The 13,192-nt window shown below is 37.9% G+C and overlaps 7 protein-coding genes across 7 annotated transcripts; 6 read left to right on the top strand and 1 right to left on the bottom strand.

The window, feature by feature from the left end:
* Positions 1-220: 220 nt before the first annotated feature.
* LOC6627725 (chymotrypsin inhibitor SCI-II) lies at positions 221-2,447 on the bottom strand. The gene is made up of 2 exons (XM_002052482.4): positions 1,997-2,447; positions 221-1,939 (listed from the first exon to the last, which is right to left on the bottom strand). The coding sequence occupies exons 1-2, from the start codon at positions 2,079-2,081 to the stop codon at positions 1,767-1,769; spliced, it is 258 nt and encodes an 85-aa protein (XP_002052518.1). The 5' UTR covers positions 2,082-2,447; the 3' UTR covers positions 221-1,766.
* On the top strand, positions 1,247-1,690 carry LOC6627724 (uncharacterized). The gene is made up of 2 exons (XM_002052481.4): positions 1,247-1,387; positions 1,449-1,690. Exons 1-2 carry the CDS (start codon positions 1,294-1,296, stop codon positions 1,667-1,669), a joined length of 315 nt encoding a protein of 104 aa, XP_002052517.1. The 5' UTR covers positions 1,247-1,293; the 3' UTR covers positions 1,670-1,690.
* Positions 2,448-2,997: 550 nt separating the features above from the next.
* LOC6628019 (spleen trypsin inhibitor I) lies at positions 2,998-5,868 on the top strand. Its single transcript, XM_015172976.3, has 3 exons — positions 2,998-3,122; positions 5,154-5,406; positions 5,470-5,868. Exons 2-3 carry the CDS (start codon positions 5,202-5,204, stop codon positions 5,643-5,645), a joined length of 381 nt encoding a protein of 126 aa, XP_015028462.1. The 5' UTR covers positions 2,998-3,122; positions 5,154-5,201; the 3' UTR covers positions 5,646-5,868.
* Positions 5,869-7,110: 1,242 nt separating this feature from the next.
* Positions 7,111-7,665, top strand: LOC6628020 (putative Kunitz-type serine protease inhibitor). Its single transcript, XM_002052484.4, has one exon. The coding sequence runs from the start codon at positions 7,147-7,149 to the stop codon at positions 7,579-7,581; it is 435 nt and encodes a 144-aa protein (XP_002052520.1). The 5' UTR covers positions 7,111-7,146; the 3' UTR covers positions 7,582-7,665.
* Positions 7,666-8,333: 668 nt separating this feature from the next.
* On the top strand, positions 8,334-8,798 carry LOC6628021 (male accessory gland serine protease inhibitor). The gene is made up of 2 exons (XM_002052485.4): positions 8,334-8,493; positions 8,554-8,798. The coding sequence occupies exons 1-2, from the start codon at positions 8,427-8,429 to the stop codon at positions 8,733-8,735; spliced, it is 249 nt and encodes an 82-aa protein (XP_002052521.1). The 5' UTR covers positions 8,334-8,426; the 3' UTR covers positions 8,736-8,798.
* Positions 8,799-10,822: 2,024 nt separating this feature from the next.
* On the top strand, positions 10,823-11,310 carry LOC26531450 (male accessory gland serine protease inhibitor). The gene is made up of 2 exons (XM_015173450.3): positions 10,823-10,980; positions 11,044-11,310. The coding sequence occupies exons 1-2, from the start codon at positions 10,914-10,916 to the stop codon at positions 11,223-11,225; spliced, it is 249 nt and encodes an 82-aa protein (XP_015028936.1). The 5' UTR covers positions 10,823-10,913; the 3' UTR covers positions 11,226-11,310.
* A 644-nt stretch (positions 11,311-11,954) lies between these two features.
* LOC6628022 (male accessory gland serine protease inhibitor) lies at positions 11,955-12,615 on the top strand. The gene is made up of 2 exons (XM_002052486.4): positions 11,955-12,113; positions 12,176-12,615. Exons 1-2 carry the CDS (start codon positions 12,047-12,049, stop codon positions 12,355-12,357), a joined length of 249 nt encoding a protein of 82 aa, XP_002052522.2. The 5' UTR covers positions 11,955-12,046; the 3' UTR covers positions 12,358-12,615.
* Positions 12,616-13,192: the final 577 nt, after the last annotated feature.

The following is a 13,192-nucleotide window of genomic DNA, read 5'->3' as shown; positions in this document are numbered from 1 at the left end:
TACCTTATCAAAATATTGGAAAAGACGCTAAAGATGGAGTTTATTTGTCCCAAAAAATTCATATTTTCGAACAAAATAAGTATTATAATGGTTTTTTAAGGGAGGCGTTCTAGCAAGGATAAATGAATTTATTGAGCTGCGATTAATAAGCTTTATAAAGTAAAAGATTTAAAAATAATTCCAACAGATGACGATTATTATGATATGGTAAAACAAAATATTAACGATTAAATTTATTTATTTATTTATTAAATTTGCACAATTTGTTGTTTTATCAGATTAACAGAAGTGTATTCAAATCCACCCAAGAGTGTGATAAATGGGTGGGAGAAACTTTTATTCGCACAATCCGATTGAAAGAAAATAATTTTTGTGAAAAATTATAAATCATGCCAAGATGTTGTTGTAGAGCTAAATGTAGTGAGGGTATACAAATGTCGTTGTTTGACAGCTGGTTTGATTGGAGCCCTGGCTGGTGGGCCGGCCTTCTGCAACAGGCGCTCGCCGGTTTCAGCCGGAACCACAGCCCCCCAACCAGCGTTCCTCAGGCGGCTCAGCTAGTCAGAACCATGCATATTATCAACATGGCACATGCAGGCTATGAGACGTCTTAGTTGTTATTCTTGTTGTTGTTGTTGCTCTTATCAGTCAACGGCAGCGTCAGCAGCGGCTATTGGCAGAGCGCAACCTGATTACAAATCCGTTTGCCTTTTGTTCGAGGTTTCGAGTCGAGTCTGCGACAGCTCAAACAGCAGAGTAACAGCTTGGGCGGGCAGTGATCAAAAGTGTCGCAACACTCATTTTCACATTCATTTACAATAATTGTGAATACACAAAGTATTCATTTGTGATCTGTCGCATAGGTGACCGGAACAAGTCGTATAGAGAAGAATATTAATCTGTCAAGTGTGCCAAAAGAATTTTGTGGAATTTTTGGCTTGGCTACTGTACTGTGCTGAACTTGTGTGTCGAGTATTAAAAAACTCATAAATTGAAAAAGAAGACGCGAAAGACATATCAACAGATCGGTATACTATATAGACCAACGGCTACAGTTAGCATCGACAACATTCCATATTTCAATTATAATTACCCCATATATATGGCGCGAAGCAGCTGCCACTGCTGCGCATTTGACTTCAACTTCGTCGCAGCGACAGTCGACTGCGATTCTATGGAAATACAGATGATATCTTTGCCAGCCACAATACAGAGCTGAATTTGCCAGGAGCCAATTACAATCAAATAGGATTCAAGTTCCTGTGCCAAACAACTTAACATAGTATTTGCAAAATGAGTGCCCAGATTCGGAGTAGACAAATCTCGCTATGTCTGCTGCTGTTGTTGGCCCTGTGCCTGGACTGGCAAATGGTTTTGGCACGCACACGTAAGTCTCAAGTGTTTGCATATATATTTTTTGTGTGTTCAACTAAAGTGGCTCCTCGCAGGTGATCTGTGCCAGGTGAAGCCCAGCACGAGCAGCCTCTGTGTGCCGACCACACTGGGCATCTACTATGATGAGGAGACCCAGCACTGCCACTACATGGGTTGCAGCAACAAGCGACTCTTTGGCTCGCTCGAAGATTGCGAAAAGATATGCAACAATGCGCGACACATCAAGCGGCGCAATAACGTGGCCAGCAGCAAAACCAATCAAACAACTAATTGAATATAAGCACTTACAATAGCAGTAGTCGTAGTTGTTATTCATGTCTTTCATCATACATTGCTCGCGAACATCATGCATCATTCACTTGTATATCAGCTTAAATATCACGACAGCTTAACTCACACTCGGCACGGCTGTCAAAACGATTCTCATTGCCACCACAGCCGCCATAGATGAAGGCCTCGCAGCGGCGCTCGAGCGGATTATAGGCATAGCTCTCCACATGGCCGAAGCAGCGACCGCTGACCATGGGCTGCAGGCACATCTTAACTGCAACAGGAGGCACATTTGAATTGACTGATGCCACATTGACAGACAGAGACTTACCACGTTTGGAGGCGCCATTGACCGGACCCAGCAGCAGCAGCAGTTGGAGCAGCATTAGCTGGATTAGCAGCCATTGCCAAGGCATTTCGCTGAGTTCCGTACAACCGACTCGTTCTTTGGCCAACAGCTCACTAAACGCTACGTCAATTGTTTGTTGTTTTTCAAATGTTTCTTTTTTTTTTTTGCTTAGCCAAGATTCAACATTGACCAATTTAAATGAAAAAGTGCTGAAAATATCGACCTTAACGACAGTTAGCTCACCTACTTCAATCAGCCTGTGCTTTTTTTAAACATTGCAAAACTTGTTTGCTGTAGCTTTGGCTTAGATCATCTATTTATTTTAAATACTAACCTTAAGATTAGATTTTAATAATGCTAAGATTGCATAAATTAGTCTATTAAATAAGAAAGAAAGTTTTCTTTTGTGACAATGCGCATATTCATACAAATACAATATATTAAATAAAAATATATAATGTATATAGCTGGCAATCGATTATAACAGCGTTTTGCATGAGGCTGTGGGGGAGGGAGGCTTGGGGTACATTAACTTTCGTTTTTGTCGAATGATCTTCTGCGCATTAATCAAATCGTTGTAAACAAAAACTATGATGAATATAAATAGGAGAGTTACAAGCTTTTAATTGCTTTATTTTACAGATTTTTTGTTTTTATTATTTTATTATTCCTGTTCTCAGAGTTCTCGGTATACAACAAAATATTTTTCGTTTTGCATTAATTAAAAATTGAGTTCAAAGGCGTATAGAAATAAACATTTGTAAATATTCACTTTAATAATATACATACATATACATCATATGAATAAGTGTAAGTGTTAACAATAATGTACTTTGTAAAATTCCAAAATGAGATAACATTGTTGACACATTCAAAACGTTGATTAAAAGATCATTGAATAAGATAAGTTAGGGCTTAGCATTTTTTAAATATTTTACTGAAACAACTTTAAACGCTGCTTGTTAAATTTCGGATTTTTATTTTCAGTTAGTAGAAAAATGTTGAGAGTTAATGACGTCTGCTTACACCCTGGGCTCTGATACCCTACGCTTAGTTCGTGCACAACTCAAAATGATGTAAGCATAATTATTTGGCTTCTTAAGCTAAGGTAAGAATGTTGGTACAGAAATTTGATTTAGCCTATGTTGCCTATCTATAGATATTTTTTATGTCGGTATTTACTGTTTCACAAATAGGATACTCGTAAAAATTCAACAAGAACGAATTAATATTCTGTATTTTTATTGGCTTTCTTTTAACTTCATTTTGTTATTAAATATATGAAATGTAAAGTTATCTATGTAGGCCTAACTTTCCCACCGATACCCTACATTCATAACACATATAACAAACGGCACCGGCGCTCACATGAAATGACGTAAAACTTTGCAGTGGCAACAAAAACATGTTCCGCATATCAATGACAACAGCAGCAGCGACAACAGCTTCAGATACAGATACAACAAATTGAAGTTGATTTTCAATACATGTGCAAAAATAGAGCCAGTGGAGCTGGACAGCAGCAAGTGGGCATTCAGCTTCGAGCTGTAGTTGTTTACGCACTGCTTCATGTATATGCTAATTGAGGTACAGATATAGATACATATACACGAATACAGAAACAGATACAGATACACTTGGGACTTAGCTATTCAGTTAAGGCGCACAGGCATCTGTGAGTAAGTTAATTGAATGAAGTAATGAATGCTGAGTCTATACACTTGCATGTCAGTTGCAACTTCTCAATTTGGGTCTGTGCCTAATTTAGTAATTAAACGCTGTTTTGGATGACGAGCGGCAACAATTAATGTGTCTCGCCTGGGCAGCATTTCAATTATTTCAAGCAAATTAAACAGTTAACTGAATTGTCACCACAGTACACACACACACACACACACTGAGAGAGAGAGAGACACATAGACATCATTTCGGCCATTCAATCAGCCAAATTTTCGTGCCACCCACGGCCCATGTGTGTGCCGAGTTCAGCTAATGAATAAATAGCACGACTGTTGACTGCACTTCTCATCATCATCATCATCATCATGATTACCAGCATAGTCAAGTGATAATTCAATTTGCCCTATACATTAGCACCTAACTAACGTTTTTGCCCAACCTTAGTCCGTTAGCCATGCCCACATCTTTAGCCTACATCAATCAGGCTAATTATTGCTTGGGCTAGACCCAACTGGTCTGCAACCTGTCCCAACTGCAAATGCAATTTTAATGAGCCTCAAGTCTTCGCACTTGCACTTACTCAAATTTAGTTGCTGTTTTCACCCACATGAGTTATTTAAAGGCAGATAATTCTTATGCAAATTTGTTGCCACACCAGAAAATTATCTTTGCTTGTAAAATATGACTCCTGGTATGTGGATATAGAAATTAATAGATACCTTTTCTACTAATGTTTATTGCATCATAAAATGTGTAACTTTGTTGACCAACAAATCAAGGCAAAATAATTTAATAGATCGGCAAACGATCGGAGCAAAGTAGTCTAATTTTGTAGGTTGTCGGTTGTAGTTATACCCTTCTATGTATTATTTGTATAGATTTTAAATTATATCTTTAATACAAAATTAAACTGGATAAAAGGTAACACAAGGTTTGTTTTCAATTATTTCTTGTTCAACATTGACCTGATAAAGTTCTTATCGCACCAGAAAGTCCAGTAAGTCAAAAAACAAAAAAAAAATTATTTTATATTATTTGACAAAAATTATTTTGAAATCGAATGTATTAACGTATATGATGGACATATCTAGCTAGCCTAAATATTGTTACAAGCTCTTGCTGAAGGGTATTCAAATGGTTACCTTCATCAGACTGATAGCTAGTAGATAGTCTAGCTGTGCCTTTATATTTCTATATATATGTTTTTATATTATATGGTCTATGTACAGATGCGTATGCCTGTGTATATAATTGTATGTATTAATACATAAAGTATAAATCTGACAATTAAGCTCGCTTGTGTTCAACACTTCGTATGCGCAATTTGAGTTAAACGCCTCGCTTAACAGCATTGACACACAGACACACACAATCGCACACGCACACCCAGCTCACTTATACTATATTATAATTTTCAAAAAAGCTCGTTAGACAGCTTTGAAAAAAATAGAAGATTCAGTTGTTGTTTGCAGCTATTAACGCGCAGTTATCGGTGATCACATTGAGAATGAAACGAACGACGAGAATGACCCAATTTCTGTGGCTTGCCGCTATTGTTTTACTCTGCCTTACACAAATGACCCAGGCGGTGACCACGCCCAAGCCCAAGGGGCTGGCACAGGCACCACAGGTGACCGCCGCCACCACGACCAGCACCACCTCAAAGCCCAAGCCAAACCAGCAACCACCACAACAACCACAGCGCACACAAGGTAAGGTCACGAAAATATATTTGAGCTGCATTTGATAGTTGCCAGTATCGATCCTCTCGACAGATGCGAAATGCCTGCAGCCACTGGAAACGGGACCCTGTCGAATGAGCCTGGAGCGCTATTACTACAATAAGGAGGCGAATGCCTGTCAGACATTCAAATATGGCGGCTGTAAAGGCAACGACAATCGTTGGGGCTTCCGACAGACCTGCGAGGAGGCCTGTCTGGTCAAGAAGTGACTTAAGTTCAACGAATCCACAATACTTTCATGGCCATTCTCCAAACATAGTAAATAAATTATCTATAAAAGAGTATACATTTTCTGAAAATTCTCAATATATGAAAATTCTCAATATATATAAACAATTTGACTCATATCACATTTCCAGCTGCTCCAATTTATGGTTATTTCAGAAAAATATTTTTTGACCAAATAGTAAATATAAATAGTAAAATATATAACCGAATACATTATATGGCAGTTGGGCCCCTTATAAATTTATAACATGTTTTTTAGATGGATATATCATGTTGCCAAAAAAGCACACAATAATATTATTTGTTGGGTCGAAAATAATTAAGCTGATTGTTATCAAGCATAAGAAATAATGTTACAATTTCTACTCACCTCGCATCCCTTGTGACTGTGCCAGTTGAAAAAGCATCAAAACATGTTTAGCTTTATTTTCGGAGAATTGCTTAGCGGGGCAGACGTCCAGTTTAAATAGTTAGCTGAACATTTTGTATTCACATGATTCTTTCAGTTTGTAGCCACTAATCACATCTTAAAACAAAGCATCACTGAAATTACATAGATTGCCAGGCCACACATGCATTTTTGAGAATCGCGGAGGAGGGCGGCTGTTGAGCTTAAATAGTTGCCTCTTCATAGCACTTTTAGTGTGCATCCACTGTTAATCACATAACAAAAATAAAAACTATAAATTACATTAAAATGCGCAGGCCCTACTTGAATTTTTGAGAATCGCAGAGGAGAGAAGTCGTTATATTCAAATTCTTTCTCTCTCTCTCTCTTTTTCTTTCTCTCTCTCTCTATTATATATAATTCTATATATTTCTATATTTCTATCCTATCAATTTCCTAAACACAGTCCCCTTTCTTTCTTTCTTATATACTTTCCTGTAGATATCCATCTCGCTCTCCCTCAATCTCTCTGTTTACTAATCTCCGTCCTACCGCTCCTCTTATAACTCTTGCCTCACTACTACGATTGTATTCAATAAATGGCTCAATAGCTCATGATTTCATATACATAATGGACTTTTTTAATAAATAATATTTGTTTGGGGATACTGATAGGCTGATCGGCACGCCTTGTTCCGTGACAGTATTTTAAAGTATCCAAAAAGTTAATCAAAACCAATTGTGGAACTTCCCACAGCTGTGCGGAAATAAACCAGCATATGATTTAGCCGTGCTGAACTATCATTACGCTTAGCAATATTAATAGGTGCGTTGAACTGCAACTGAGGCATTGGACGTCTAAAAACTGTCAACGAGACGAGACAAGAGGCGACGAGACGAGGTGTCGCGGCTTGTCGCCGTGATTTACATGCCTCGGCGAATGATTCGAGCAAATACAAAATGATAAAAAAAAACTACGGATACGTGCGGTCTTGGGCCAGAGTTGACTCACTTCGGGGGGCAGTTTGTTTGACTATTTAAGGCTGGTTAAGTATGAAAGCTGAAGTCATTCGCAGCAAAGAAACCGAAACGAAATGTGCTACAGGTTGTCCCTAATTGCGTTCAGTGTGCTGATCAGCATCGTGTGCGTGCAAAGCGCCGCGGTGGATCAGACGCAGCTGGTGGTGGAGAAACAGCAGCCTGAGGGCCAGACAACAGCTGATGACGTCGATGCGACCAGTGTGCCGGAGCAATGCTATCAGCCCAAGGAGACGGGTCGCTGTTTTGCACTCTTCTATCGCTTTGCCTACAATCTGGACACGCATGCCTGCGAAGAGTTCGTCTACGGCGGCTGCGCCGGCAACAGCAACAACTTTGAGACCAAAGAGCAGTGCGAGCAGCTCTGCCTGGGCAAATCAGCGCCATCAACCGCAGCTTCCGCGACAGAGCAGAGCACGGAACTGACTCCAGAGCAACAGCAAGCGGCAGAGACGACCACGAGCAGCGCCAATCAGCCCGCTTCGGATTAGTGGGAAGAACCCGGACACTGTCTATATATAGTACATAAGTAAAAAGCTAACACTCACAAATAAATTAATCACGCTCCCACTATACATACCCATATGTGTACAGATTTAATGTATTGACACATATACACTTAAGTACACAGCTCCAGGGGCGGACTCTAAAGTAAAGGGTCCCAGTATAAAAAAAAAAAATTTGATCTATACTTCTTAAATATAGTCTGAATAATACGAAAAATTAAGTACTCTTGCAGACAATACTATATTTTCAGCCGACTGTTGCTATATAAAGTAATCCGAATTGATAAGCATTGACAGATATATTGGGAGAAGCTCGAAATTGCTGAGCTTGGAGACAATATCTTAAACAAATAAAAAGTCTTCCATTTAGGAACTTTATTTTAGATTGATTTCGGATAGCAGTATATGACACAGTAGTTTCTGGTAAGATTTTGCTCAATTGTTAGCGGCATAGTAATGTTATAAACGGCCGATTGTAGGAAAATCAAACAAGAATGTTATTTCCTTCCGAACGTTCCTATTGTAACTTTATGATATGGTGGTAGAATCCGGTATATTCGAAATATTGTAATATTCTTAAAAAAGGCGCCTTAGATTGTTGAGCGCCGCCTTCCCTCCGTTCCTGCTTAGCTCCACCTATTTATTGAATTATTTGCAACCATTTGTTAATGAACTTTAACTTGACATATAAACAAACATACACACACACACACACACTGATAAGTTTCATTGAGCACGTAAGGCCATAGATAAGTATAAAACATCTGGCTCTGTAGCCAAATCTAGTTAGTCGCTCTACGAAAGCCCTAAATAAATCACAATTCTTCAAAATGAAATTCGCTGCTGTAATTTGCCTGCTCTTTGCACTGTTCGGCGTGTCCTTGGCTCTTAAGGATTGTAAGCATTAGGATGGTTTCTTAATGGATGATCCTCTTTTAACTTTTGCTTTGTCCTCAGCCATTTGTGGTCTGCCACCTGCAGCCGATGGCAACGGTTTGATCAAGTGCGCCGCTTTCATGCCTAGCTGGAGCTACTATCCTGAAGAAAATGCATGCAAGAAATTCATTTATGGCGGATGCGGAGGCAATGATAATCGGTTCGGCACTGAGGAGCTCTGCGCATCCAAGTGCGTGGAGTAAGATTGCAAAATGGAAACTTGTGCTGTGTCTTAATAAATAAATTCGTTGAATGAAATTTAAAAAGCCCACGCTGTTTGAGCTTGTAAGGTGTTCAATGAGATCATGATTGGTCTATACTGTTCTTTACTTATGCTGTGAAATATAGAGGTATTTGGGTGCACACGCTTTCGACTCATTATGGCACGGCACGGTATCCTTTCACCATCCCTCAAAAGCTAAGCTCCTGTGTGTAATCAAAATCCGCTCTCAACTATAACTATAAAAGAATAGATAGAAAGACTTTTGTATTTATTACCACAAGAAAAATGCATGCTTTAAATTTGATTATTAAAATTAGACACGAGTGAATCGAAGCTTGTTTCCGCTTGAAAAATAAAATGCAGATTTAAAATGAAAATATAGGTTCTTATCGCTTTAGTCAAAGTTTCCTAATTGCGGTTATAAGTTCTCAAATCTTAAAATAAAGCTGCATACGTGGTCAGTTCTTCACTTTTTAAACATGGTCAATACTAGAACCGGGAACACTCCTCAAATAAATTTAGTTTTTATCTCGATAATGCCCACAAAGACGGCTGCGGATTGAAATATGCTCAAGATGGACCACCTTATTGCCACAGGAACGTAATAAAATATTTTTATAATGCAGAGAAAAACAGATGCACACCTTTTATTTATGGTGGTTGCGGTGGAAATGCTAATCAATTAAGCAACCTAGAAGAGTGTGAGAATAATTGCCTTGTGAATATATTCTAACTAAATTTGTTAAACAAAATTGCGTGTAGAATTTTTTAGAATATACAAGATATAAAAAAAATATTCATAAGCTCCAATATTCTGCCGAGCATTATGTATTTAGTACAAATTAATTTAGTTCCGCCTTTTCATTTAATAATTCACAGTAATTAGTTTTTAAGTTTGTTTCTGATGTTATATTTTTTATTTCTATAAAAGTACTTTCTGCTCCTTTCATTCTTTGAATTTTCTTAGGGCGCTAAAGCATTTAAACATTCTCTAAGCTTTAACCGGTGATCCATTCTTATATTTTGCATTACCCTAAGATCTTTGTTATCAACTGCCTCCAGGTGACAATGGATGCCTTGCGTGCCTGTAAAGGTGCAGCTTCGATTTCATTCGCTTATCAAAGCTTTTTACAAACGTTTTGAATTACAAAATGAAATATCACTTTTACTTATTTTGAATCATTAAGCGTACTAATAATGTATTTAATTCTGGGAAATGAGTTTGTTTACTAACAGCTCGGGACTTTCCGAAAAAGATACTATAGCTAGACTCTGTGAAACCAAATTGGGTATTGTGCTTATTGAAAAGTAAACAATAAACAAGCAAATTGAGGCAACAATTCACATATTTACACTCTGTTCACAAGACGAACCGGGGTATATGGGCTTTGAGCGGTAACTGTCGCAATTTTTTTCGACACTCAAATTATTCAAGACTTCAAATGTTCAATATGCATATAACTATCGTTGCCTCCCATACAGTTTGTAAGTGACTATTCTACATTAAGAGAGTTACTGTTTAGCTGTTTTTGAACTGTGAACAGAGAAATATGCAGTCGGTTGCATTTAAGTGCATTATTTTCACTTATTGTTATGTATTTTCCACGCCAGATTTAAGATCTAGAGAAGTGACAAGAATTGCACCCAGGTGATTGAGTGTATTGTGACCGCGACACAATAAAGCTAGAATAATCCATTAAATTTGTACCTATTGTTGTTTTTCACTATAAGAGAGTATTTTAACTTTGTCATGAAACAAGTAATGCAACGAAACTGAAACCATTTCGTAGCAATTCAATAGAATTCGCGCTTTGTATGATTCTAAAAACTCGCTTAACTGGCAAAACTGGAAAGCATATTAAATTTTGAATAGATTTAAATGGGGTTATCGATGAAGATCTTAAACTTATTATATATTTTAGCTATAATTTGGGTCTTGTTTCTATTTACTTCCCCTTGAAATTTATTGTTTTAGTATTTTTCTTTACTCGAGCATGAGGTAAGAGTGTGCGATAAGACTGTCAAACAACGCTAAAAAAACGGAATATTTGTATAATAAATGCGAGTTCGACTTGTACACAGCTTAGTTGAAATTTGTCACTGATTTCATAGAGTTAACGTGCGAAGCGAAAAAAATAAATAAATAAAAATATTCAACATGAAGTTTTTTCTATTGCTTGTGATTGTTGCTGCCTTTTTGGCCAACTGCCTGGCCCTAAAAAATGGTGTGTAAACCAATGTGAAATACTCTTACAAAATAATGAACCAACTTTGAATTGTCCTTGCAGATATCTGCGGTCAGCCCCACTCACGTAATGGGGACGGAGTCGCCGTCTGCCTGGCCTATATGCCCAGATGGACCTACGATGCGGCGGCCAATGAGTGCATTAAATTCATCTATGGAGGCTGTGGAGGCAATAAGAACCAGTTTCCCGACCAGGAAAAATGCGAGGCAGCCTGCCTTGAATGAGTTTTGATATTGTAATATTTTATGTGCATTCTAATAAAGCATCAATGAGTTCCAAAATGCCGAAACTATCAACAAAAAAAACTAACCATGGATTATTTTATTCTGAATGGGGTTGAGGTTGATGAAACTTCTCCAAATATTTTGATAAAAAATACAGAAGAACTGAATTGCTTCGTTGGGTCAGGGCTTGAGTTATTTGTTTCTATTTAATTTATAGCCTGATTTTTCCCACATATAAACCCATAGAAAATGATATTTAATAAAAATGCAAATTCTGCAATCGTCTTTTATATTGATGTAGGCTTGCTTCCATTAAATTCTGTCCAATGTCATTTTAAGAAAATAAAACCTATATTTTAATAAATAGTTCGGGTTTCGGGCTCTGAGCAACTGCTTTGGCTCAAGGTTCGTTGCAAGGTTCGCCTAACACTTAATATTAAAATTTCTGGTCCAAACTGGTTGGGTCATATGGCCTACGTCATGAATCTCAGAAAGAGAAATGTTTACACTCGAGTGAGAAGAATAGCATGTGTGTATTAAGCAATCGCAACTGAACTGAAAAGTTCCCCTTTTTAATACGTTGACTTAATCATATTGCTAAACATTGAAAACAAATATTTACCAATACTATAACAACAAACTTCGGAATAATTTTATTCTGTAGTCAAAGGTTTCGACAGTCGAGGCATTGCGATAAGACGGCTCAGCAGAGCTCTAGAAATGTATTTAATATTGTGAGCTTGAGTTTTGTGGTCTTTAGTTGAAATTTCTCACTGGTCGCATTCAGTTCTCATCTCAGTTACTAAAATAAAAAAGTTATCATGAAGCTTTTGGTATTGTGTGTAATGCTCATTGGGTTGATTGTCAGCTGCTTTGCATTAAAAAATGGTGTGTTTTCAATTTCAAATATTTTCCCAAAGATCACTTTCTTATTTGATATGTGTTCATAGATGTGTGCAGTCAGCCCCATTCCCGAAATGGCGATGGACGAATTTCATGTGAAGCTTATATACCCAGGTGGAGCTTCGATGCGAATGCTAACGAATGCGTTAAATTCATCTATGGAGGCTGTGGAGGCAATGACAATAGCTTTGACACCAAGGAGATCTGTGAGGAGAAGTGCTTGGAATAAACGGCTATGACTCACTGAATGATAGTTCAACATAGAATGACAAGAATCCAACTTAATATAATACAGTTTTTAAACGCCTTTCTGCTCTTATTTCATTAAGAGATCTTTGATTTAAAAGCTTAAAAAACCTTTACCCTATACCTATGTACCCTTAGATATCTTGTAAAGACATATATCAAACTTCCCCACCCTATATACAACTTGGTCAAATCTCATATACATAAATATATATATTATACTTATATTTGTAAAAACGTACTTACCTGCACCATGGTAATATCCTCATCTATCAGTAGGCGAAGGACGACATATCTTTTTAACACACTGAAAGAACAGAAAAGCAGAGATTATATTGATGTGTATTAGTTGTAAATATAATAAGACGTAGTTGTTATTACTTACTACTTACTTACTTTTTTGAAACGCCAAATTTAAAATTCATATTGCCTCCTCAGCCACAGCCATCACTTCGTCCATAGTTGAATCCGCCTTCTCCAATTTTAACGCAGTCAATTGTTTAGACCGCCGTTTCCTGCTTTACTTTAGCTGCCAGCTTATCCAATATTAAAGCCGCCGCCTCCTCTATTGCTGAAGCCTCCGTATCCTCTAGAGATAAAGCTGCCGCTTCCTCCATTAATGCTGCCGCGTCCATTGAAGCCGACTCCTCCATTAAAGCCGCGATTCTATATTTGGAGGCACCGTCTCCTGGAATACTTAATACCGCGCCTCCTCTATTGCTGGAGCTGCTGTCTCCTCCATCGCTGAGGCTGCCGCCTCCTGTACAGTTGAAGCCGCATCCTGCATAGTTGAAGAAGCCGCCTCCTGCATAGTCGAA

Source organism: Drosophila virilis, chromosome 4 (assembly GCF_030788295.1).
Source record: "Drosophila virilis strain 15010-1051.87 chromosome 4, Dvir_AGI_RSII-ME, whole genome shotgun sequence".
In the NCBI taxonomy this organism is placed as follows: domain Eukaryota; kingdom Metazoa; phylum Arthropoda; class Insecta; order Diptera; family Drosophilidae; genus Drosophila; species Drosophila virilis.
Note: the sequence above shows the minus strand (reverse complement) of the source record. Positions and strands in the feature narration are given on the sequence as shown.

Excerpts from the sequence above, each read along its gene's own strand:
- LOC6627724 (XM_002052481.4), top strand. The coding sequence starts at position 1,294 with ATGAGTGCCCAGATTCGGAGTAGACAAATCTCGCTATGTCTGCTGCTG. Across the intron at positions 1,388-1,448 it reads AATGGTTTTGGCACGCACAC|GTGATCTGTGCCAGGTGAAG; the intron begins GTAAGTCTCAAG and ends GGCTCCTCGCAG.
- LOC6627725 (XM_002052482.4), bottom strand. The coding sequence starts at position 2,081 with ATGCCTTGGCAATGGCTGCTAATCCAGCTAATGCTGCTCCAACTGCTG. Across the intron at positions 1,940-1,996 it reads CAATGGCGCCTCCAAACGTG|TTAAGATGTGCCTGCAGCCC; the intron begins GTAAGTCTCTGT and ends CTCCTGTTGCAG.
- LOC6628019 (XM_015172976.3), top strand. The coding sequence starts at position 5,202 with ATGAAACGAACGACGAGAATGACCCAATTTCTGTGGCTTGCCGCTATT. Across the intron at positions 5,407-5,469 it reads ACAACCACAGCGCACACAAG|ATGCGAAATGCCTGCAGCCA; the intron begins GTAAGGTCACGA and ends TCCTCTCGACAG.
- LOC6628020 (XM_002052484.4), top strand. The coding sequence starts at position 7,147 with ATGTGCTACAGGTTGTCCCTAATTGCGTTCAGTGTGCTGATCAGCATC.
- LOC6628021 (XM_002052485.4), top strand. The coding sequence starts at position 8,427 with ATGAAATTCGCTGCTGTAATTTGCCTGCTCTTTGCACTGTTCGGCGTG. Across the intron at positions 8,494-8,553 it reads GTCCTTGGCTCTTAAGGATT|CCATTTGTGGTCTGCCACCT; the intron begins GTAAGCATTAGG and ends CTTTGTCCTCAG.
- LOC26531450 (XM_015173450.3), top strand. The coding sequence starts at position 10,914 with ATGAAGTTTTTTCTATTGCTTGTGATTGTTGCTGCCTTTTTGGCCAAC. Across the intron at positions 10,981-11,043 it reads CTGCCTGGCCCTAAAAAATG|ATATCTGCGGTCAGCCCCAC; the intron begins GTGTGTAAACCA and ends TTGTCCTTGCAG.
- LOC6628022 (XM_002052486.4), top strand. The coding sequence starts at position 12,047 with ATGAAGCTTTTGGTATTGTGTGTAATGCTCATTGGGTTGATTGTCAGC. Across the intron at positions 12,114-12,175 it reads CTGCTTTGCATTAAAAAATG|ATGTGTGCAGTCAGCCCCAT; the intron begins GTGTGTTTTCAA and ends ATGTGTTCATAG.